This window comes from Alternaria metachromatica (assembly GCF_023757995.1).
Source record: "Alternaria metachromatica strain BMP 0045 chromosome Unknown scaffold_8, whole genome shotgun sequence".
NCBI lineage: Eukaryota > Fungi > Ascomycota > Dothideomycetes > Pleosporales > Pleosporaceae > Alternaria > Alternaria metachromatica.
The window spans coordinates 370,709-391,606 of NW_026055499.1; the positions used below are offsets into that span (position 1 = coordinate 370,709).

Here is a 20,898-nt window from a genome sequence, read left to right on the forward strand (position 1 = left end):
CGTTTGCTGTGGCGGTGAATAATGGGATTGCGGGGAGGAACGGGGTTGTGACTGGGAGATGATAGGGGATGAATGGAGATGTTAAGAGCGGTTTGCCATGATCCAGAGGATACAAGTATTCGAAATACTACATGTGTGATAAGTCATAGTTGGTCTGTATAGACGCCTATTATGCCACACATCATTATCAAATTTGTTGGCCAATGCTTCTGCGTAAAGTTGGCTCGTTCGCCTGATTGAACCGGGCTATCGGTGTTGTGGGGAGTGGAAAGGTCCGGAAAAGTGGAGGTTCTGATAACCAGATCTTTCTCCCATCTCAGTGGTCTCAAAGCCTAGCATTCGGGGTGTAGAGAAGCATACCGAGCTCATCTGTATCAGTCCATGATGCAGTATGCGCATGAGACTGTGTATGATTGGCACAAAACGTGTAAACGGTGAGCATCTTCTTGTCGTATTGCTCGTCAGGCCTCCCCGGCATGCTCGGCTTGATGTGCGCTCTAAAGCGAGATGGTTGCGATGAAAGTCTTGTTTGGAGGCGCAAAAGTCGGTCAAACAGCCATAGTGGATCCAGGTAAACGATTTCCGCTCTCTTCTTCCTCATCGCATCTCGATCTCGGTTGGACGTTACAATGATCTACATTTGGAATACTGATCATCGCTTTTTCGTGCAGGTACCCGTCGTCGAAGATCTGCGACTGATCAGCAGCGGGGTGCCAACCCTCTGTGCGACAACCAAGTGTGCCGTTCGCGCAGGTTACCGATGCTTGCTTTATGGGCATAGAGCAATGTTTGGTTCGACCTATCGCCTAATAGTTCAGACATCGTACGACAGAAGGAAGCGCTGACGGAAGAAAGCATCTATGTTAGTGGAGAGAAAAGGAAGGTGTCTCCTAGCACGTCAGATGCTCTGTCGGACTCTGACCCCTGAGGCGTCATGTAGGTTGGCTTTCCAAAGCTGCAGCCGTCATGCTCATCCTGCAATACGAGTACTTGCGGAACTACGGCATGCGCCAAGTGCCATGGGATGGAGCGGGTGCTTGTTCTTGCTTAGCAAGAGAAGCGATACGGGTGGTGGACGCCTTGCTTCTCCACATAGTTTGCTTGGCTCAATCGCCCCTTGAGGATGCTTGATCGGACGTAAGAGGAGAAAAAGTATACAAAACGGCAGTCAATATTGACCGTTCGGATAGTCGACCGTGCTATCCGATTGTTGCCATTTTGGCAGGGTAGATTACTAGCTCCGAGGTGGAGTACAGTGATTGTCTGAGTCGAACAAGGGTCGAAAGTGACTCTCGAGATCCCAGCTCGCGCGGCGTCGGGAAGTGGAAGTTTTCGATTCGCGACCGGTAGTCTACGTCGCAGTACTGGCCACAAACGATCATCGCAGCCGTTGAATGCAGTAGGCCTAAGATTTGCTAAGGATCGGTCGTGCTGTTGCTTACTCCTCCGCACGAGAAGGGTTTGTCTATCGCAATCTCGTTTCTTCGAGTCAAGCGAACGGGACGAGGCTGAAGAACCTAGTCATCTCAGCAAAAGCTTGTCTCATAACAGAAAAGCAATATATTAAAATAGACTCGGTCTTTATTCCTTGCGATATCCCCGAGGCATATACAGCTCCAGTTCTGCATGCCCTGGTGGAGTGGAGGTTTTGGAGTTGCTGCCTGAATCAGACGTGCGAGTGGTTAGCTGCATGAAAACGAAGAGGAATACGAGGTCCTCCCGTGCCCCTTGAATCCAATTGCATCGTCGCAAGAGTTTCTGTATCCTGCGCGGCTTGCAACAGTGGTTGCGTGCTGCACGCCACCATCATGTGGCATGAAATTTCTGCGTCGGTAAGCGGTAGTAGTTCGCGACGAGTGTCGATAAATCGAGACGTGTGTTGGCGGAAGCAAGCATGCTGTATAGTGCTGAGGGTGGGAGCGCTTAGATGGGCCTCGCTAGACAGCGCACGTGATTGGCTCATCTTAGCCATCGGAAAGCCCACTCGACTCCAATTTTCCTCGGAAGTGCGGGTAGGTACCTGGGCCAGAAGGGCCAGAAGAGACATCCTCCACCGCAGCGGAATTGCGCATCATGCTACCTTTCGCGGACGAATCTTCATGCAATTGCATGGCTGTGCGACAGAGACTCGGACTCAAACGACTGCTTACACGATGCCTTGTTGGTGATGCGGGGTGGATCTCTTAACCCGAATAAGCTCTCTCCAAGAGATGTAACCGTCGGTTGGGCGTGCTCGGCAGCTGTTGCCAATGCGCCAGTGCAGGTCGATGCTTTCGTGGCTCAACGCCATGGCTGAAGGGCCGTCTACTCGGATTACTGAGTGCGGCACCGTCAGACTGTCTGACCGACAATGGAAGACGTCACATCGCCTCGCCCGCGGGGTCCTCCAATAGCTAAGTGATAATTTTCTAGCGTCTCACAGCAACATCATCGCAACATGTTGAACAGCGACCGCGCGAAACCGATATGCGCCAAGCAACTGGATAGTGACAGGCGGCAGTGGAGACCGGCTGCTTGAATCACTCGATGTTTCGAGCAATTAGCGGTCGACAGCCGTCACGTCAGAGGCGTTCAGGAATAACATTTCGGATGGCACTGATAGCAAAACACGTTTCAAACGGCTCGGATCAACAATCACGTTCTATTTTCGCTCCACGACGTGACAGCAATGCGGTTCCTGCATGGCAAAGGAGCGCGTGCCACCAACAACCCATGAGGAAAGCTCCCAATCGCGCATCATGTCCGCCCGAAGCGAAGCCGGCGCCGCGGGTCGAGAGCTTGAATCTGCCAGTGCCAGGGGCCCGCGGCACACCAAGCTTTCTTTTCTACGCTGACCGGCATCTGCAGGCAAGAGTCGAGAGCGCTAGTCGTAACGCGAGTCAACCTTAGCACCAGGCCTTTACGGGGATTGCTGGCTAACCGTCGATCATTCTTACCCTTCATAAGATGATTCTACCCGCATGCCGTGATGACTTTTCTTGGTACCTTCTGTTCGAAGTCCTAATCTTACCTTCTTGTGATCCGTCTTTCGTTCCGGTCCAAGGTCCTTCAGTGTGTCGTCGTTATTGACCACCACTATCCACTCGCTCATCTCTTAATCCGACTATCAGAACAACTTTAATTCCGTAATTCGAACCGACCACATTCTTACAACATGCACTACTCCGCGGCTCTCGCTGCCGTTGCAGCTATCACTCCTCTCGTCAACGCCCATGGCGCCGGTCTGCCCAACATCATTGGCTTGAACCCGAGGGACCTCCGGGCCCGCGACCTACTTTCTCGCACTGGAGCTCGATTCACCGGAGTTAACGAGCTTCTGCAACCCAAGACTCAGGTCAAGAACAAGGTCGTGGCCCGTCAGGACGACCGCCAGTGTGGTGCGGGTGTCGGCAACTGTCCCGCCGGTCAGTGCTGCTCAGGTGCTGGCTACTGTGGCACAGAAGACGACTACTGCTACTCTCCTGGATGCGATTACGAGCACGGCTCTGGCTGCCCTGAGAACGCCACCCCAGGAGGTACCAACACCTCTTCCATCGCCCGTACCAAGGTCGGCAATGTCGAGTACGGTGGCGCTGGTATCTACGGCTGCACCACGCCCGGCACGGTTGCCATCACCTACGACGACGGCCCACAAAAGGTCTTCACCAGCCATATCCTCGATGTCATGGCTTCCTACAACGCCAAGGCTACTTTCTTCATCACTGGAAACAACATCAACAAGGGACAAATTGATATCACTCCCGAGTTCAGCAGTGTTCTTAAGCGCATGGACTCTGAGGGCCACCAGCTTGCTTCTCACACCTGGACCCACTTGGACCTGAGCGCCGTCTCCCAGCAGGACCGTTACAACCAGATGATCAAGAACGAGATGGCTCTTCGCAACATCGTCGGCAAGATCCCCACCTACATGCGTCCCCCGTACTCCAGCTGCACTGCTGAGTCAGGATGCGAGAAGGACATGGCTGACCTCGGTTACCACGTCACATACTTCAACCTTGATACTGTATGCACTTCTTTGATCTCTTGAAAGGGTTCAATTGCTGACACTAGGAACAGGATGATTACGAACACGACAGCACCACCCTCATCCAATACTCCAAGGATGTTTTCCTGGGCAACGTCACCAGCGGTCCCGCCGCCAGCAACCAGTGGCTCGAGATTGGTCACGATATCCATGAGCAGACTGCCATGAACCTGACCGAGTACATGCTCTCCACCCTCACTCAGCTCGGATACAAGGCCGTTACTGTTGGTGACTGCCTTGGTGACCCCAAGGAGAACTGGTACCGCACTGCTGGTGGTGCCGGCTCTGGCAACGCGCCCAACCCCGCCACTTCTGCCGGTGCTCCCGCTGCCACTGGAACGAAGCAGGTTACCCCTGATGCTACTTGCGGTGGTACCAAGGGATACACCTGCTTGGGATCTACCTTCGGTAACTGCTGCAGTGCTGCCGGTTACTGCGGTACCACTTCGGCCTACTGCGGAACTGGCTGCCAATCTGGCTTCGGTAACTGCGGCAGCAACGGTGTTGCCCCTACCACCACCACTAAGGCTGCCACGCCTACCAAGGCTACTACCTCCAAGGCCCCCGTCGCTTCTGCCGCTGGCAAGGTCTCCACTGACGGCTCATGCGGCGGTACTTCTGGTTTCACCTGCGCTGGCTCATCCTTCGGTAACTGCTGCTCCCAGTACGGCTGGTGCGGAAGCACTACTGACCACTGCTCCACTGGCTGCAACTCCGCCTTCGGTACCTGCACTGGCACTGGAGCGTCTGCCACCAAGCAGGCCGCTACCACTACTAGCAAGGCCGCTGCTGCGCCTACCAAGAAGGCATCTACTGACGGATCATGCGCTGGAACCTCTGGCTTCACATGCTCAGGCTCCTCGTTCGGAAACTGCTGCTCCCAGTACGGCTGGTGTGGAAGCACCACCGGTCACTGCGGTGCTGGCTGCCAGGGCACTTTCGGTACCTGCAACTAAGGTCACCAATTGGTGACTTTCCCTTTCTGTTTCGTTAGAAGTAGTGCGCCCATATGAGGGGACGAGCTGTACATGTGTATCAACATAGGGCGGCGTGAAGCCTATCAATGACATGACGAGGTCAAAAAAGGAGCGATTCTGCGTTCATATCCGTGTTTTCATACAATGAAACCTTTGTACTTCATTAGATGAAAACCACTGCACAAACCTGTACCCCAGGTGTTGCGAGTGGACTAGCAACGAGGATTAGATGTAGAGATTCGCATTATCGAAGCATGAAAAAGCATAAAAACGATCAATACACAATAAACATTCAGTACCTTTCATGCAATCCCTCATTCGGCCACTCAAGACGAGCTTATCGCAAGATTTGTAACACTGTCGGCTTACTGCCACATCACTGGTTCCTGCACCAAAGGCGCTGAGAATATTTAAGCTGGCCAGCGATTTCATTGAGGAGCGAGTGTGTTTAAACTACCACCAAGGAGATACATGCAAGTCGCTCGTGAGAGCCGTCATCCCAGTCTACACCAGACACTGCAGGTCTAATGTTGATGGACCATGTCCCTCCGAACACTCCATCCTCGTACATTCCCCAACCCGAAATGGGCATCAGAATGTCAGCTATCGTCGTTTACTCGGGGCAAAGGCCGTTCTCAGTCAAGAAGTCGCCGAGAGCATCGACGCACCCAGCGCAGCCGCAGAGCTGAGTCAAGTCAATGGGAGTGGGAAATGGAAAGACAATGGGAGGAAATACCGAAGGAGCACCACCGGAAACACAGGCAACGACTGCGGCAACGCCAGCGGGTCCGGTTGCAATACCTGCTGCAATGCAGAAAGCGGCACCGACAACAGCAGCGCAGTCGAAGATGCTGCAGTCGGCTTGCTGGGCAGCGAACTGAATGGCACTGGTCATCTGTTGGCTCTCGCGCTTGGCGATCTCGTTGGGAGCGGCGGCAGCGAGGCCAGCAAGGGCGGCGATAGTGATGGTGGAGAAACGCATGTTGATGGTTTGAGGAGGTGTTGAGCGAAAGGCTGGTGAAGTAGTGAAGGTAATGATGTTGTGATATTGAAGCTTGGTGAGTTCTTTCAGGTCGACTTCTGGCCGTCCTTTATACTTTCTCGTCCTCACATCATCCTCTGTCTTTCTACATCACCGCTGAATTTGACCGGTCAACTCTTCCAGTCCTCTCGGACGCACACAAAGTTATCACTGTCCCGAACTGGATCACTGTCTCGGGGTTGAGAGCCTTCCTGAGGCTATTACCACATAACTGGCCGTCATTCTGCCCACTCAGCGTTCTGCGACTACTCACCGCAGAGCTTGACTGACATTCATGAGGTGCACACGGTGTTTGTCGACTGGCAATGACGGTGGTGGTAAGCTGATCGCATAAGGGGTGGAGGTGTCCGGACGTCGAGACACAAAGACAATGTTCTGGGCGATGACTATGTGCATGCAGCAACCGGCATATGATATTCGCAGAATAGAACTACTATCATGATTCGTTGTCGTGATGATCTCAAGCACCTTGGCGGGATCAATGTAGTGAAGATCGCCCTAGGTTACACGACAGTTAATATGGCTATATTACTAGGGCTGGCCCGGTCAGACACTTACTAACTTCTTCTCCAGTACATCGTATGTCTTACATTGGCCTGCGGAGGAGGCGCTACTTACCCCGAAACGGTTGTGGCTGGGGAATCTGCTACCGAAAGCGGCCGCAGTAAGGTTGACCGCACATGCTGGCTGACCACTGATTGAAGCCATTTGCCAGCACCAGGCGGTCAAAAGAAGATGGGCTGCTTAGTTATCTTGGCTCTCATGCAGCCAGCACTTTCATGCAGCCAGCACCTAGGTACCCGCAGCGCCTTCAGCCTCTGCCGTGACTCTAATTCGAATGCCTATCCCATCAAGACAGACTACATCGTCCTGTTATTTTTGCAGAGTACTCGTATAGAATGCGACTTCGCTGTTTGTAGCTTTCTATTAGTAGAGTGGAAGGTAAATCCTTTCTTCGATCGACATTCACGCTGCATGTCTTGAACCAAGGTGCCAGGCTACATTATCTTATTCTCGGCCTAGATTCTGGTGAGCACGTAAGGGATGAGGCGTGTAGATCTACCTTAACGATTAGTGGAGAATGGCAAGTCCCAATGTCACCTCGGCATGCGGTAGAGCGGGCAGTCTCTACCTAGTCTTTGAGTAGTCAGAACTACTGTACTCGCAGAATGAGCAGCCCCACGTGTTCGGCTCGTCGCGCACATGCTGTAGTTCATTAGACTCTTACCCTAGTCAACAAGGTGTAAGAAGCTGACTTCAAGCGCTCGGTCCACAAATAAGTAAGCAGATCGCATGCGAGAATACGAAAGCACACACCTTTCTTCTAGTCAGCATCTGCCTAACGCGGTCGGATAGAGATGATCTCGGAAATGCAGAGATCTGAGCATCCAGAGAACACAGTCCTTCAACTGAGACGAGTGGCAACATCGCTATGCTAGAGCCCCACGATACAGCTATGCGCCCTTGACCCTCTTATGTTCAGCTGTATCTGAGTGGGTCTGCACGTGGAAAGCGATCTATGGACAAACCACTCATAGTTTTAGTCACATATCGGCGAAATTGTCCTTTGCGGTGTCCATGTCCCATCTTCCATTCCAATGCGCCTGTTCTGATGCGTAGAAGAACTTGTTTCGTGGGACTTTGAGGTGGACGGACGTGATATTGTCACTCCACTCCTTGTACTTTGCCAACGCCATTGCGCGAGCAGGAACCCCAGCGGCTAGCTGCAAGAATACGGTAGACTTGTCGATGGCGTCGTAGAACCTGTTGCGGCATTTCAGTTCCACTTCCTTGCAGGTAAGGCGGAGAGACCGGATGTCGCAAGAGGATACACCATTATTGTCGATAACCCAAAGGAAGAGTTCCATTGGAAGGTTTGGAAGTGATGCAGCAGGATGTCGCGATGAATCTGGCATTGCTGGATAATCGTAGCGGGGGAAGTCTATTGATAGCATGACATTCAGTTTGCTCATGCCGTCTACGAGCATAGTGGTGATGGTTTTTGTGTTGTGCTTGGTGACGCAGATGAACTTTTCGACTATGGGTCTGCGTGGACCACTCAGCCGGACGATCACCTCTTCGGATCGAACCCGAGACGTCAAAAAATGGCCCCAGGCCGATCGGCTCTGGTCCCCGTAAGTATTCTTGCCTTACTTTCTCAGCGCATGCTAATAGGAGGCGCAGGTTGATACCCCCGCCCCATCTCTCCACGGCCCTCCCTTGCACGCCAACCTCAGAAAAAGCTGAACACCCTGGAGTCTACGTTGATGTTAGGTCACCTACTTTGCAAGATTTTGTCTTGATGTAGTCTGCAGACCTGTTCAGCGTTTTTCTTGTATGAGGTGCTCGTACAGACTGATTCGTGCATTACCAGCCGACGAGCTCGATGACGATTTGCTGGATGACGACTTTGACCACATCAACGCCGCCGCAGATTCACTCACGGAGGGCGACAGCACGGACATCTTTGAGTATCAGGCCGACGGTCATGCTGTCCACGTAGGGACCTTGTACTTCCACCCGGAAAGCCGGTTCACTCCCTGCTTCGTAAAGACGGGGGTAAACGTACTCTGAGGCATAGTCGGATCGGCTGCGCATAGCAGACGACGCAGCTCCTCTGTGCCACCAATCGGTTCGTCCGCCTTGTCGATCCAGCGCCTGACAAACACCTCCCATTCCTCGAATGTTGCGTCGCCTTCTTCGGGTCCGGCCATGAGCATTTGGCCCTGCGAAAATGCCTTCCATGCCTCATTCTCCTCTTGTTCATGCCCCAGCGCTTCGGCGTCAATCTCTTCGTCATCATCTCCTCCGAACTCCATTCCCTCTACTCGCCTGTCCATCTCTTGGCTGCGCCCCGACCTATCCTCCTGCAGTGTCTTGCGCAATTTGTCTTTCGCGCGTTAAGTAATACCTCTCCGCTCATATTCGCGCAGGATGAGGTGTTCTTCGAGCTTCTTCCTTATCTCCACCAGATCAGGCTGGTTGGCACTCTCTGCCAGCGCTCTGTACCTTACGACGTTCTTGGCTGTTATCTGGTATGGTTCGTCGTGGGGGAGGTGGCCGTGGGCTTGAAGCGTCTCGTGCGTTTGTTCGAGGATGTTGTGGAGTTCGGCCTCGAGCTTCTCGTACTGTGGATCTGAGGTGACGAGCTGGCGTGCGCGTGCGTCGATCTCCTCCTTTAGCGACCGGCCTGATGACTCTGCTGATGCATTCCTATTTCACTGTAGGCCCACGAGATCAGTAAACGTCATTTGCATGCGAGGAGGCTGAGTAGGCAGGAGGATACGCAAAGAATAAGTACTTACCAGCCTGTTCGACGGCGAAAAGAACTTTCGGATCGACGCGCTGGTGAGCCCCACACTGCCCAGCCTAAAGGAGGTTACGTCTCGCCTCCCGAAACCGTGCTGGTCGTAGTTGAGCATCGTGGTTGGGTTGGTGGGGGCATGGTTGAGCAGTGCGATGGCCTCTTCGGTCGAGTGCATGCTCTTGGCTTCCTGTGCGGCTTGTCGTCTGAACGCGTACATTGAGACGTAACAGAGAATTCCGATAGAGAGACAGAACTGCTGCAGCTTCCCGTTAAGGGCCCTTGCTCGCATCTCCTGTTCGACGAGGAGCTCACACTCGGTATTTGCCGCGACGAGTACAGCCTGCTTGGCCACTTCCAGCCTAATTGCGGGGAATCGATCTGAATCTTTGCTGAGAAGGACATCGAGATGGTCTACAAACAATCCGCGAGTATACGCTATGGAAGGTCAGCGTATGAATCTGGTTTCTCGGCGTCCACGCTTTACCTTCAGCGAAGAGGAGCGCGCTCAAGTCGAGGTGGAGCCGTTCCTGTTTGGGGGCAAAAAAGAATCGGCGCGCGCCTTGCTCGTTTCTCTGGTCATGCGGATCGTTGCTTCCCTTGAGATAGTGGAAGGTGACAACACAGCAATATTCCTGGTCGAACTTTTCGAACTTGAGGTCTGACCACCTCAATGTATGAGATTTGGCGCGGGTGGGCATGGACGCGCTTATTGCACCTCCGAGCGGTGCACCTTTGTGGTAGCCTTTCCCAACAGTGATGCTGCCAGGTCGCGCAGACGTGATGTGCGAGAGTACCCACGCTATATAATGCTGCTTGGTATTGATGACACCTTCATGTAACGACGTTACCTCTGCGAAGAGAAGGCCCAGCTCAAATTCTCCGAATTCATTCTTTTCACGGTGCTGTGTCGAAAGATCCTGCTCAACTGCTACCATATGGACATGCCTCGAGTGCGATACTCACGTTGGATGGTTGCGAAGTTGGGAGGGTGGGTATCGATCCAGTACTGAAGCGCGTACTTATGACCGTAAAGCGTCCTGGCCTGGAAGAAGTCAGTCACTGTCCAACGTGGGGATATAGATAATACATGCCTTGATCTTCTCTGATAGTGCGCCTTCCGAAACGGTCGCCATGCACTCCAAGAAACTACAGACATAATCAATAAGGGTCTCGCGGGCGTACATTATCGGTTCGTCGTCGATATCGTAAACGGTCTTGCAGTACTCGAAGAAGTTGCTCCGCGCGAGTTTGCGATGGTCAATGGTTGTAGGCGCTGATTTATCATAGAATCTGGATCTCTTGGCGGTGATTCTGAGCTCTTCCTTGCGCTCGTTGGTCAGTCCAGCCAGTTGTCATGCCATGCGTGAGGAGGGCGGCGCAGGTGGTGGTAGCGTCGCCATAGCGTTCTACTGCCCAGGTAGACTGCGGAGGTTGGAGGGATGGTAGAGGTCTTGGGGGGTGGATGCGCGGAGGGGTATCTTTTAAACTATTCAACGTTTCGGGCGGGTGAGAGGCCTGCTTGGGCAGGTGCTGTTCGTTGATGATGGGCGTGGGACGCCGGGGGGCTATTACGTGAGGATAACTTTGACCGGTACTGCGTCGGGCTGTTGGGACGCTTGCGTGTGTCGGTGCTGTTGGAGGAGAAGGGTAGGACGCTGAGAAACTAATGAAAGCGACTGCAAGGGACTAGCGGTGAAACATGTTGAGTGCACATGCAGTGTTTGGGTAGGTGAGGTTTGCTTGGCGCGTGGGTTGGGAAGTTGCAACGCACCACATCCTATCTCACCTCGCGGCATCTGGTTCCTCTTCGCTTCTTCTCTGTCAATATTCATCCGCTTCCTACCATATACTCGGTCCTTCTGCTTTATGTCTGCCAGTCGTTTTCGCCGCGTCCATTCGCTTCTTCCCTTCTACTGATCCTCACCCGCGTTGCGTCCATTTCCTTATTGCATTTTGCCCGCTTTCCACTTGCTGATGCTTAGCTACGCCGCCTAAAGTTTGCGTATCGCATCTGGCATTACTTCGCTGGCTCGGTACTTCACTATCCTGCGTCCACTTCGAAGAGATGGTGAATAACGAGGCGCTCGAGCGCAGCGGCGATGGCATCAAGAAAAAACTCACAGGCTTCAATGCCCTGGCGATCAAGGACAACATGAAGCAGTTCCTCGTTTAATTGAACGCCACCATCCCCAGGTTCAAGGACCAGGGTACGGCTGACTGGGAGCAAACCCGAGCTAAAGAGCCGGTATCACGAGCACCTCGAAACGGTATAATCTTGCATCGCTGCATCTACTCCTCGTCCGCTAACTGACCTTCCTTGCAGTCCGCCGAGCTGCCTGTAACGAACACACCTACAACACCCTCAGCGAAGCGCCCAGCAGCGGCGCCACAGTCAGCGGCACCAAAGCGCGTGAAGCGTGCAAAGCAAGCAGGAAGGGGCGAAGAGATCGGCGACAAGACCAGCGATGATACCGAAGCACCACAGCGAACGGCTACAAAGCGCGTGAAGCGTGCCACGCGAACGGAAGAGAGCGAAGAGGTTGGCGACAAGACCATTGACGATACCCAAGACACGATGCAAAGTATGCTCCCGCGTCTGTTCGTGGCAGACGGGGCGCAGCTGTCAACACCTACACTGACCTGCCTCGACGCTCTAGGGTCTCCGCTGAGTGCCGTCGCAGCGCAGAAGCCTGAGAACGAAGATTTGTCGAGCAGACTTTGGCCGCTGGTCGCTCCCATATCCACTCTCATCTCGGCTCGAGATTCTGTCATCCCAATGCACAACTACCTCGATAACTTCGGTCGGCTAGCTGCTGCAATTCGCAAACTTCCGGTCACTGCCCCAGCCTGCTTCAGCTCATTCCTCACTAGCATACACTTTACGGTCGTCGTGGACCGCGGAGACGCAGGAGATACGTTGGCCGTGTCAGAAAAAGAGCCGGAAGACACGAGTCTAGAAGAGGCAGCAGTCATGGCCGAGGTGGGTATCCTGTCGAACGAAGTGAACCGCGCCTTGAGCAGGTGGAGTTCATCCTTCCCTTCGCCGCCCTCCGATTCGATGATGTATCCGGTGGACTTCAACCAGACGGAGAGGACGGAACTCAGAGCCTTCGCCAGGCAGTACATCACGAGGAATTCCCATCTCAGCAAGCTGGGTGTAGTAAGAGAGGTCTTACTTGCTACCAGTAAAGACTTTCGGGCAATCTGGCCGATCGGACGAGGGGGGACGTTGACGACAGCGATCAACCTGTTGGTCGAGGCAAGGAAGAACGTCAATTTTGTCAAGGGCAAGTCTCCGTCTACCAAGAGGGTGGGTGACAAGGAGGAATAGGGCAAGAAGACGGACAAGCCGAAGGCGCAAAGACAGGTGCCAGTGGTGACCGAGGACGACGAGGAGGAATACGAGGATGAGGAGAAGCCGGGAACGCGAAGACGGGGGCCAGTGGTGGTCGAGGAGGATGACGAGGCGGATTATGAGAGTTGATTTGCTGTTGCTGGGGGGGTAATTAGTCAGCCACGCTTTAAGCTTACGCGTCTACAATACAAGCATTGAAATGAGGATATATGCGTACTATCAGCCTGACTATGCTTTCCGAGAGCCGGTCGTGAGTTTTGCAAGATTTATCGTTGTAGTTCGTAATTATTGTACCTCGTCTTAATGTCGCGATAGGAACAGGCCATCTGCAGCAATGAAGCGGGAAAAGAGGGTTGATAATCGACTTTGACCTGGTAACGGGTATTGTTTCGTGAGCTTCTCAACGTTAGCTGAAATTACTTCGGGAGTGCTCTACCCTAATTCTAGATATAAAAGGTTCAAGACTATGCCGTTAGAAGCTGTAAAAAGATGTGGTAGATCTAGCCGCAGGCTGCCAAATCGAACTAGGTGTTAAACGACCTCTCAGGCTCAAGCGCGAAAGATAGAAAACGCATTCTGGAGCCTGGTGAGCAAAAAGAACGACCAAAGGCGAAGAGTGGGCTGCTGTGAAGATTGTCCTGCAAAAAAGAAACAGAGCACACGGAGTCTCGAACTCAGGTCCTGCACACGTGCCTTCTACCAGAATTGAACTAGCGACCTCGTCATCACGTGACGTCCCTTTCGGGACAAGCTCGACTCGATTTGAGTCTTGCGTTACTAGTGACGCGCTCTACCACTGAGCTAAGAAGGCTTTGATGTGATTTGATGAAGTACTGGTAGCTTAACCTCAATATATACGAGAGGTCAATGGATCTTAGAATGCAGACAATGTTCTTTCCTTCAAGCAGACCCGCTTGGAAGACCAGACCCACAGCAGCCGCACTCGCTTAGCTTTAGATGTGGAAGTCGCATACTTCGGCAGGAGGCAGGTGCGAATTAGTCTTTCTGCTGAGCAGAGCCATGGGCGTGAGAAGTAGCAGTTTAAGGTTGCCTGTCTCGTCGCACACCCCATGCGTCAAGCGTCGCGCTTTGTTGTTTTCTAGGAACGTTTGACAAAGGAGGAACACGCTAGCTCTCACTCCGGGCTACTGCTGGTAGCTTCATTTCACGATAGCCATAGTCGGAGTTACTTTACAGCAGCGGATAGATACCCTTGCTACGTTTACTCGCTCGCGAAGAGAGTCGCGTTGGATCAGCGTCGTGCTGTCTTTGTCGATTGAGACGCGATCGCAGATTCAGTGTCAGCGCGCGTGGCAGCGAACGACATCAACACGATCGCATCAGCGACGCAAGCGCATGACATTAGCAAGACATGCAAATATGATGTAAATGAAAGCACGGGGTGGATCTCCGAGTTTGTGTGGAGGTGGATCTGGGGCGGATGACCAGTTAAGCGCAAGCTCATTCACATGCCACCGCGAGCCCGCCAAGGCACCAAATTAAGAACCTGGCGATTGAGCCTCTCCCGCTGATCGCGTTCCTTCCTGCCAAAGCCCCTTCAAACACGACTTCTCCCAACACCACGACACTTCCACGAGACAGATTTACTGCCAGGCTCTGAATCCTGGCTTCGACCATTACCATTCCCAATATTCTACTACAACCATCTATGGGCTCTGCTTCCTTCGCCGCGACCGCTTTCCTACCCACCGCTCAGCTTACCGCAGTTGGCTCCTTCTTCCCCTACACCGCACTGAGCTCAGGCCTGAACAAGACGGACGCCTCCTTCGCATCGCTGGTCCGGCTAGGGGTAGGAGTTCCGCCGTGAATCCTCGCGGCGGACTGTAATATTGGTTTGCCCAAGACCGGCGTTGGATGTGCGCGAACTTCTCTCCGAAGCGTGCGCAAATGCTGACTTGAGCAGAATACGGGCGCAGCTTGGAGAGTGACAACTCTTTATCGCATTACCCCTCACTACCGTTACCATGGTTTTCGCATTCGACCAGAACGATGCCCAACTTCCGGCCAACGCGCCGCGAAACCCTGAACCTGCCATGCCCGAAGACGACATGTTCGCTTCGGTACCCATGGACATGAGCCCGCCCAAAGCGCCCCTCCACGTAGGAACCCCGCCGATCAACATCGTCAGCCCTATGCCACAGCGCGCTTTGCAGCCCGGCCCCGAAGGCAAGCAGCAGGGACCAGACAAATTGGATTTCGACGCCGTGTTCAAGAAGGCTCAGAAGAACAAGAAAAAGAAAAAGAAGGGTCTGAAAGCAGGACTACAAGCTACAAGCGTAACTCGGGGCTTTCACACTCCAGTCACGTCTGGTGGGGAGGAGTCGGACTACTCTCTGGCCACTACACCGCGCTTCGGACCTGTGCGCTCTGGACTTCCCAGCGTCACCAGCAGCCCAGCGCTCAGACCCCAGTCTACTGCGGGAGGCATCAGCAACCTCAAAGCCCAGCTGGAGGCGTTGAACCTAGGCCCAAGGAGCGATTCACCCATGAAGGATTCCCCAGGAAAGGGTGTCGCTATGAGCAGGGTCACATCGCAGTTGTCAAGCAACACCAGCATGTCTGGCCGCGAAAGTGACAGTGACCGTACGGAGATGGAGAGCTACGAAATCGACCTCAACGCAGAAGACTTCAGCATCGACACGCTCTCCAAGACTTCGACCATGTTGAACAGCGGCATGGCCCGCAAGATGACAGCCGAGGACTTTGAGCCGTTGATGTGTCTGGGCAAGGGCAGCTATGGCACCGTCTTGCTGGTCAGGCAGCGCGCGACAGGCCGCCTTTTCGCGCAGAAGCAATTCAAGAAGGCGTCGATCACCGTGCATAAGAAGCTCATCGAGCAGACCAAGACGGAGCGCAATGTGCTCGAGAGTGTGAACCGACACCCCTTCATCGTCAACTTTTACTATGCCTTCCAGGACCAGGAGAAGCTGTACCTCATTCTGGAGTATGCTCAAGGCGGCGAGCTGTTCCACCACCTCGCTGCTGAGCGCATGTTTTCTGAAGACGTAGCCGCCTTCTACATGGCCGAGATGGTGCTTGCGCTCGACCACCTTCACCGCACAGTCGGCGTCATCTACCGCGACCTCAAGCCAGAGAACTGCCTCCTAGACTCCGAGGGCCACCTGCTCCTTACCGACTTCGGCCTCAGCAAAGTCAGTCTTGACGAAGATAGCCCCTGCCGCTCCATCCTCGGTACCGTAGAATACATGGCTCCGGAGGTTGTTCAGGGTCACGAGTACGGTGCGGCAGTCGACTGGTGGTCCCTAGGCGCACTCGGCTTCGATCTTCTCACTGGCGCTCCTCCCTTCACTGGCAACAACAACGCTAAGATTCAGGAAAAGATTGTAAAGCAGAAACTCGCCCTGCCTTACTACCTCAGCGCCGACGCCAAGGACCTCCTCACTCGCCTCCTCCGCAAAGACCCAAAGAAGCGCCTAGGCTTCAACATGGCCAAGGATCTGCCGAATATCAAGAAACACCGGTTCTTCCGCAAGGTCGATTGGAAGAAGTTGGAAGCGAGGGAGTTGGAGCCGCCGATCCAGCCACTCATTACGGATCCGGAGTTGGCAGAGAACTTTGCCCAGGACTTTACCGATCTGCCGCTGAGTCCTGTCCTGACGAAGAAGTTTGACGACTTGATGTTTGAGAGCCAGGCTTCTAGCAACCCTTTCGGGGGTTTCAGCTTTGTGGCTAGTCAGAGCCTGTTGGATAGTGGAGAGTGGGGATATTAGAGGGATAGGAGGAACATTGGCTTTAGTGTTTTTGTTTTCTGCATGCTTGTTTATACCGTTGCTCGAGACAAGATCGTAATAGAGCACCATCACTACGCGACAATACAGGGTTCAAGATCAATGGTTACTAGATAGAATTGTGTTTTCGTAGGTTGCTAAACCATCTTATTCCAAACTCCGTGCTCGTGCCGTCATCGGTATCATGCGCAAGTATTCATACAGACTTTAAACCAAGTGGGAATCGTTGAATCGAAAGAAATGTCGTTCCAGTCCTCCGTCGTGAGCACTTAAGGTGTTCGTATCTAGGAAGTAGGGGCAGCAGCGGCGGCGTAGGACTCGCCGCTCTTCTCGTTGCTACCCTCGGCGGGCTTCTCGCTGAGCTCAGTAGCGACACCGCCCTCACTGGCAGGCTTCTGCTTCTTAAGGTCGGCCAAATGCCTAGCCTCGTTGTGGACGTCCATGACGGTCTTGTTACCCTGCTCGTAGAAAGCACGGAGCTTCTGTCCGGTGGGTGTGGACGCAGCCTTGTCGAAGTAGCTGGTCATCATGTTGAAGGCAGCGTAGCCCTTGTTTGTTATGCCCAACTTCTGGTCGACGACCTGCGCCTTCTGTGTAGCCTGGGTCTTCTGGTCGAAGTTGTTGAGGACGTTCATGAACTTGGTGCTGTAGCCGTTCTGCTTGTCCGCTGCGAGGGCCTTCTCGATGGCCGTGTCGGAGATGGCATAGCCGTGGGCGAGGTACTCGGCGATGATGCGTGCGCGGGGCTTCTGCTCCTGCTCGATGTGGTGGTCACCGTCCTTGGCGTCGTCGGCGGAGGCGGACTTCTCGCCGGCAATCTCGTCGATGCTCTTAGCGGACGTGACCTGGACCGAGTTGTGGCCGAGCTGTGTGTTGTCGAGGAGGAGGGCCGTCTTTGCGGCGGCGGCCTTCTCGAAGGTTACCGAGGCAGACTGAGTGTCGTCGCCTGAGGGCTTTACGCTGAGCGACTGGATCTTTCCGCAGAAGGAGAAGAAGCTCTTGATCTCATCCTCGCTGGTCTTGGTGGAGATGTTCTCGACGTTGACAGTGGCAGCCATCTTGATGTATGTGTAAGGTGTTCTGGGAGGGATTTGAATGTAGTGGTATAGTGGTTGAGGGGTGTTGTGAGTCTTTGAGTGATGCGGTGGACAGGGTGTGTTGGCGAAAGGGACTATTTGTAGCAAGAGGGGTATGCAGCAACCTGCCAGTTCAAGGAGGGCGCAGCCTAGCAACACGCATGGGCGATGACGTACGCGGGGCGGTGCTAGTGGCGTCTAGATGCCCACAGCTGGCGGGAATCTTCACGAAGCGCCTCTTGGGCCGTCTTGCATGTGAATCTCTACCATTGCTTCTTCGTGCGTAGTTTATGGCGCAGGCTGTGGCGCATCGTTGCCCGTTGCCTGATGCGAGTATTCTTGCGAGCTTAGGAGAAACAGTGCATCATAGCCCATCTGGCATCTAGAGACTTGGGCTGAAGGCGACACTCGGAACCCGCGCTACCTTTGCATATTGAGTTTGAATTCATCCTGTCAAAACATTCGCGCATCAAGAATTGTTATAGGCCTGCACTGTATGTACTGTCGAAAGTGATACCTGTTAAGAGCTCCATTGCTCCACCAAACCTCGGCTTTAGCAAACGTCATAGCTCCGTCTTTCCAAAACATCTTCCATGAGCTCCGCAGGCTTCCAATTCACATCACTCCCATAGTGTCTACGCCACTCACAATGGCTACCAAACTCATCTCGCCGTCTCCGCGATTAGCGCAGTCATGTCTGCGCCGCACACGACACCTAGCCCCGGCCGTATCGCGACTTCCGCAGCGCCGCTACATCTCCGCATACGGCTACGAGCAAGCCAAAGCCCTCACATTCTCCGAATATGGCGAGCCTCCCGCTGTGCTTTCCCTTCACGGCCATTCCATCTCGCCACCGCATAGCAACTTTATGACATTGCGCTTCCTCGCTTCCCCCATCAATCCCGCCGACATCAACCAGATCCAAGGCGTATACCCTTCGAAGCCGACCTTCACCACCAACCTAGGCACACCCAACCCAATCGCTGTCGCCGGAAATGAAGGAGTGGCGGAGATAATAGCATTGGGCGAAGGAGTCAAGAAGGAAGGCTTCAAGAAGGGCGACTGGGTCTTCATGAAAGGTCCTGGCTTTGGTACATGGCGAACACACGCAAGCGCCACCACGAACGACGTAGTCAAGCTCGACGACCAGATGCGCGAAGGCATTACCGCGATCCAGGCCGGCACCGTATCCATAAACCCATGCACAGCATACCGCATGCTTCGCGACTTCACAACGCTCTCGGAAGGCGAGTGGTTCATACAGAATGGAGCAAACTCAGGTGTCGGACGTGCCGCCATTCAACTAGGCAAGAAGTGGGGTTACAAGAGCATCAACGTGATCCGTAGCCGGGAAGACAAGAGCAAGGAAGAAGCCATGAAGAAGGAACTTCACGAGCTGGGCGCAGACGTCGTCATCACGGATGCAGAATTGCAATCGCAGGGCATCAAGGACCAGGCCAAAGAATGGACAAATGGCGGTCGCGCACCCATTCGTTTGGCATTGAACTGCGTGAACGGTAAAGCAGCTACCGCAATGGCTAAACTACTTTCTTCCTCTTCGCACTTCGTTACCTACGGCGCCATGTCGAAGCAGCCTTTGACTATTCCCGCGTCGATGCTCATCTTCAAGGACATCCACTTCCACGGCTTTTGGGTAAGCAGGTGGGCGGAAAAGCACCCCGAGGAGAAGCAGAAGACAGTCGCCGATGTATTGGATATGACACGCAAGGGCGAGTTCAGGGATATGCCTGTTGATGAGATCAAATGGGAGTGGGATACCAAGGGCGACGAGCTGATAGGCAAGGTCAAGGATACTCTTGAGGGCTACAGAGACGGCAAGGGGATTTTCGTGTTTGGTAAGACGTAGACTTTGTAACCTTCAAAGATACATACATTTCCTGGATTTGTACATATGTCCAGTTGTGTGGTCGTAAGACTATGTTACTGTCCATCGAGCTCTATTGCAAGAACACCCTCGATCCATTGTTTGGCAGGGGCGCCCTGAACAGCACGAACGGTCTCTCTCTGTTGTCCGTACCAGGATAGAAGGACGAACTGAAAGCAAGCTGGTTGTCAGTGAAGTAGAGATAGCCATCGCTTCCCACGGACACTGTAGCACGTCAGTCTCTCATCCAAAAATGATCAATGTAATACAAGGAAGACTTACTAGTATCAACCCAACTAATCCTCGGGTCCCTCACAAACAACGCCATAGACGCATTCTTCGGGTTATGGAACCCAATCTCATTCTGTTCCATATTGCCCGCATAGATGAACCCATTCGTATCCGTCTCAAACCCATCGCTCACACCCCTCTCACCCCGATTATTCACTGCACCCAGCGCCAAAAGCTCAGACGCCTGGCTGCGGTCCCGCAGACGCTCGGTGGGAATACTGTATAGAGTGCGCCCACCAACAGGGCCGAAGTACAGGTGCTCTCCATCAGCGGACAAGGCGATACCATCGCTTCCCAGCGGAACAGTGGTAAGTGGTAGACCAGGACCAGGAATGTAGTATTTCGGTTCGCCCCAGACATATGGCACGAAACCCCGCTCCGCTCTTGACTCTTGTGCGCCGTCGAGGTGGCGCCAGCTCTCGCCTGTGCCTAGGTCTACGATGACGATGCCGTTGCGGCCCTCGGATGAGGAGTCGGTGATGTAAGCGACTCCCTTGCCGGAATCGGTGACGTGAGGGCGCAGGTCGAAGCGCACATCATTGAGGTATGAGTCTGGGTATGCGACTGTGGGCGGGAAGACGATGGTTTGAATTACCGTGTCGGATTCAATGTCTACCCCGATGAGCTTGGGACCGCCAGGGGATGCCAGAACGAGGGTGCCTTCTTCGGTTAATGCGCGGCCAGTGTCCAGGATCCAGAGTCGGTCTTGGGGGTCGAGGACAACACTCTGGACGCCGATAAGGTAGTTTTGGTAGTTTGCGCCTGTTGGTGGGGTGGTCGTGTAGTTGATAGCTCCATTTGGTGTATTGTTGATTTCTACACTTGGATACGGTGTTTCGGTGCCGTTGGAGGTGAGCTCTGCTACGGCATGTCTGTTGTTGGTGCCGGTATTGGTGTTGTTGGGATCAAGACCTGCTGGGTAGTTTGAGAATTTACGACCGCCTTTTGAGACCGTGATACCTGGGACTGATGTTAGTCGTCGTGTGTTTGTGAGAATGCTACGGTGTATTGGTACCAGTAGGCCATTGATCGTTGTAGAGATGGACAATCTCAAGAGGTGGGCCGGCAACACCGGGGTCAGAACGAATGCGTTGTGCGCTGGATAGCGCGGGAAGCAGAGCGCTCAACGTCAATACTGAAAGAGATAGCATGTTGGACGCAACGACAATCT

At 53.6% G+C, this 20,898-nt stretch overlaps 9 protein-coding genes and 1 non-coding gene across 10 annotated transcripts; 4 read left to right on the forward strand and 6 right to left on the reverse strand.

Annotated features, from left to right (window-relative positions):
* Positions 1-3,154: 3,154 nt before the first annotated feature.
* J4E83_004562 (uncharacterized protein) lies at positions 3,155-4,980 on the forward strand (the record flags this gene model as incomplete). Its single annotated transcript, XM_049331490.1, has 2 exons — positions 3,155-4,003; positions 4,057-4,980. 2 exons carry the CDS (start codon positions 3,155-3,157, stop codon positions 4,978-4,980), a joined length of 1,773 nt encoding a protein of 590 aa, XP_049189264.1.
* Positions 4,981-5,614: 634 nt separating this feature from the next.
* On the reverse strand, positions 5,615-5,983 carry J4E83_004563 (uncharacterized protein; the record flags this gene model as incomplete). The annotated part of the gene is made up of 2 exons (XM_049331491.1): positions 5,615-5,686; positions 5,738-5,983. The coding sequence occupies 2 exons, from the start codon at positions 5,981-5,983 to the stop codon at positions 5,615-5,617; spliced, it is 318 nt and encodes a 105-aa protein (XP_049189265.1).
* A 1,604-nt stretch (positions 5,984-7,587) lies between these two features.
* J4E83_004564 (uncharacterized protein) lies at positions 7,588-8,883 on the reverse strand (the record flags this gene model as incomplete). Its single annotated transcript, XM_049331492.1, has 2 exons — positions 7,588-8,192; positions 8,613-8,883. The coding sequence occupies 2 exons, from the start codon at positions 8,881-8,883 to the stop codon at positions 7,588-7,590; spliced, it is 876 nt and encodes a 291-aa protein (XP_049189266.1).
* Positions 8,884-8,943: 60 nt separating this feature from the next.
* J4E83_004565 (uncharacterized protein) lies at positions 8,944-10,048 on the reverse strand (the record flags this gene model as incomplete). The annotated part of the gene is made up of 3 exons (XM_049331493.1): positions 8,944-9,233; positions 9,444-9,785; positions 9,835-10,048. The coding sequence occupies 3 exons, from the start codon at positions 10,046-10,048 to the stop codon at positions 8,944-8,946; spliced, it is 846 nt and encodes a 281-aa protein (XP_049189267.1).
* A 1,367-nt stretch (positions 10,049-11,415) lies between these two features.
* Positions 11,416-12,681, forward strand: J4E83_004566 (uncharacterized protein; the record flags this gene model as incomplete). The annotated part of the gene is made up of 2 exons (XM_049331494.1): positions 11,416-11,517; positions 11,674-12,681. The coding sequence occupies 2 exons, from the start codon at positions 11,416-11,418 to the stop codon at positions 12,679-12,681; spliced, it is 1,110 nt and encodes a 369-aa protein (XP_049189268.1).
* A 714-nt stretch (positions 12,682-13,395) lies between these two features.
* Positions 13,396-13,516, reverse strand: J4E83_004567. The gene has a single exon. It is a non-coding gene; the product is annotated as a tRNA-Thr (tRNA).
* Positions 13,517-14,690: 1,174 nt separating this feature from the next.
* Positions 14,691-16,457, forward strand: J4E83_004568 (uncharacterized protein; the record flags this gene model as incomplete). The annotated part of the gene is made up of 1 exon (XM_049331495.1): positions 14,691-16,457. The coding sequence occupies one exon, from the start codon at positions 14,691-14,693 to the stop codon at positions 16,455-16,457; it is 1,767 nt and encodes a 588-aa protein (XP_049189269.1).
* A 302-nt stretch (positions 16,458-16,759) lies between these two features.
* J4E83_004569 (uncharacterized protein) lies at positions 16,760-17,533 on the reverse strand (the record flags this gene model as incomplete). The annotated part of the gene is made up of 1 exon (XM_049331496.1): positions 16,760-17,533. One exon carries the CDS (start codon positions 17,531-17,533, stop codon positions 16,760-16,762), a length of 774 nt encoding a protein of 257 aa, XP_049189270.1.
* Positions 17,534-18,200: 667 nt separating this feature from the next.
* Positions 18,201-19,418, forward strand: J4E83_004570 (uncharacterized protein; the record flags this gene model as incomplete). The annotated part of the gene is made up of 1 exon (XM_049331497.1): positions 18,201-19,418. The coding sequence occupies one exon, from the start codon at positions 18,201-18,203 to the stop codon at positions 19,416-19,418; it is 1,218 nt and encodes a 405-aa protein (XP_049189271.1).
* Positions 19,419-19,509: 91 nt separating this feature from the next.
* On the reverse strand, positions 19,510-20,878 carry J4E83_004571 (uncharacterized protein; the record flags this gene model as incomplete). Its single annotated transcript, XM_049331498.1, has 3 exons — positions 19,510-19,661; positions 19,719-20,687; positions 20,743-20,878. 3 exons carry the CDS (start codon positions 20,876-20,878, stop codon positions 19,510-19,512), a joined length of 1,257 nt encoding a protein of 418 aa, XP_049189272.1.
* Between the last annotated feature and the right edge of the window lie 20 nt (positions 20,879-20,898).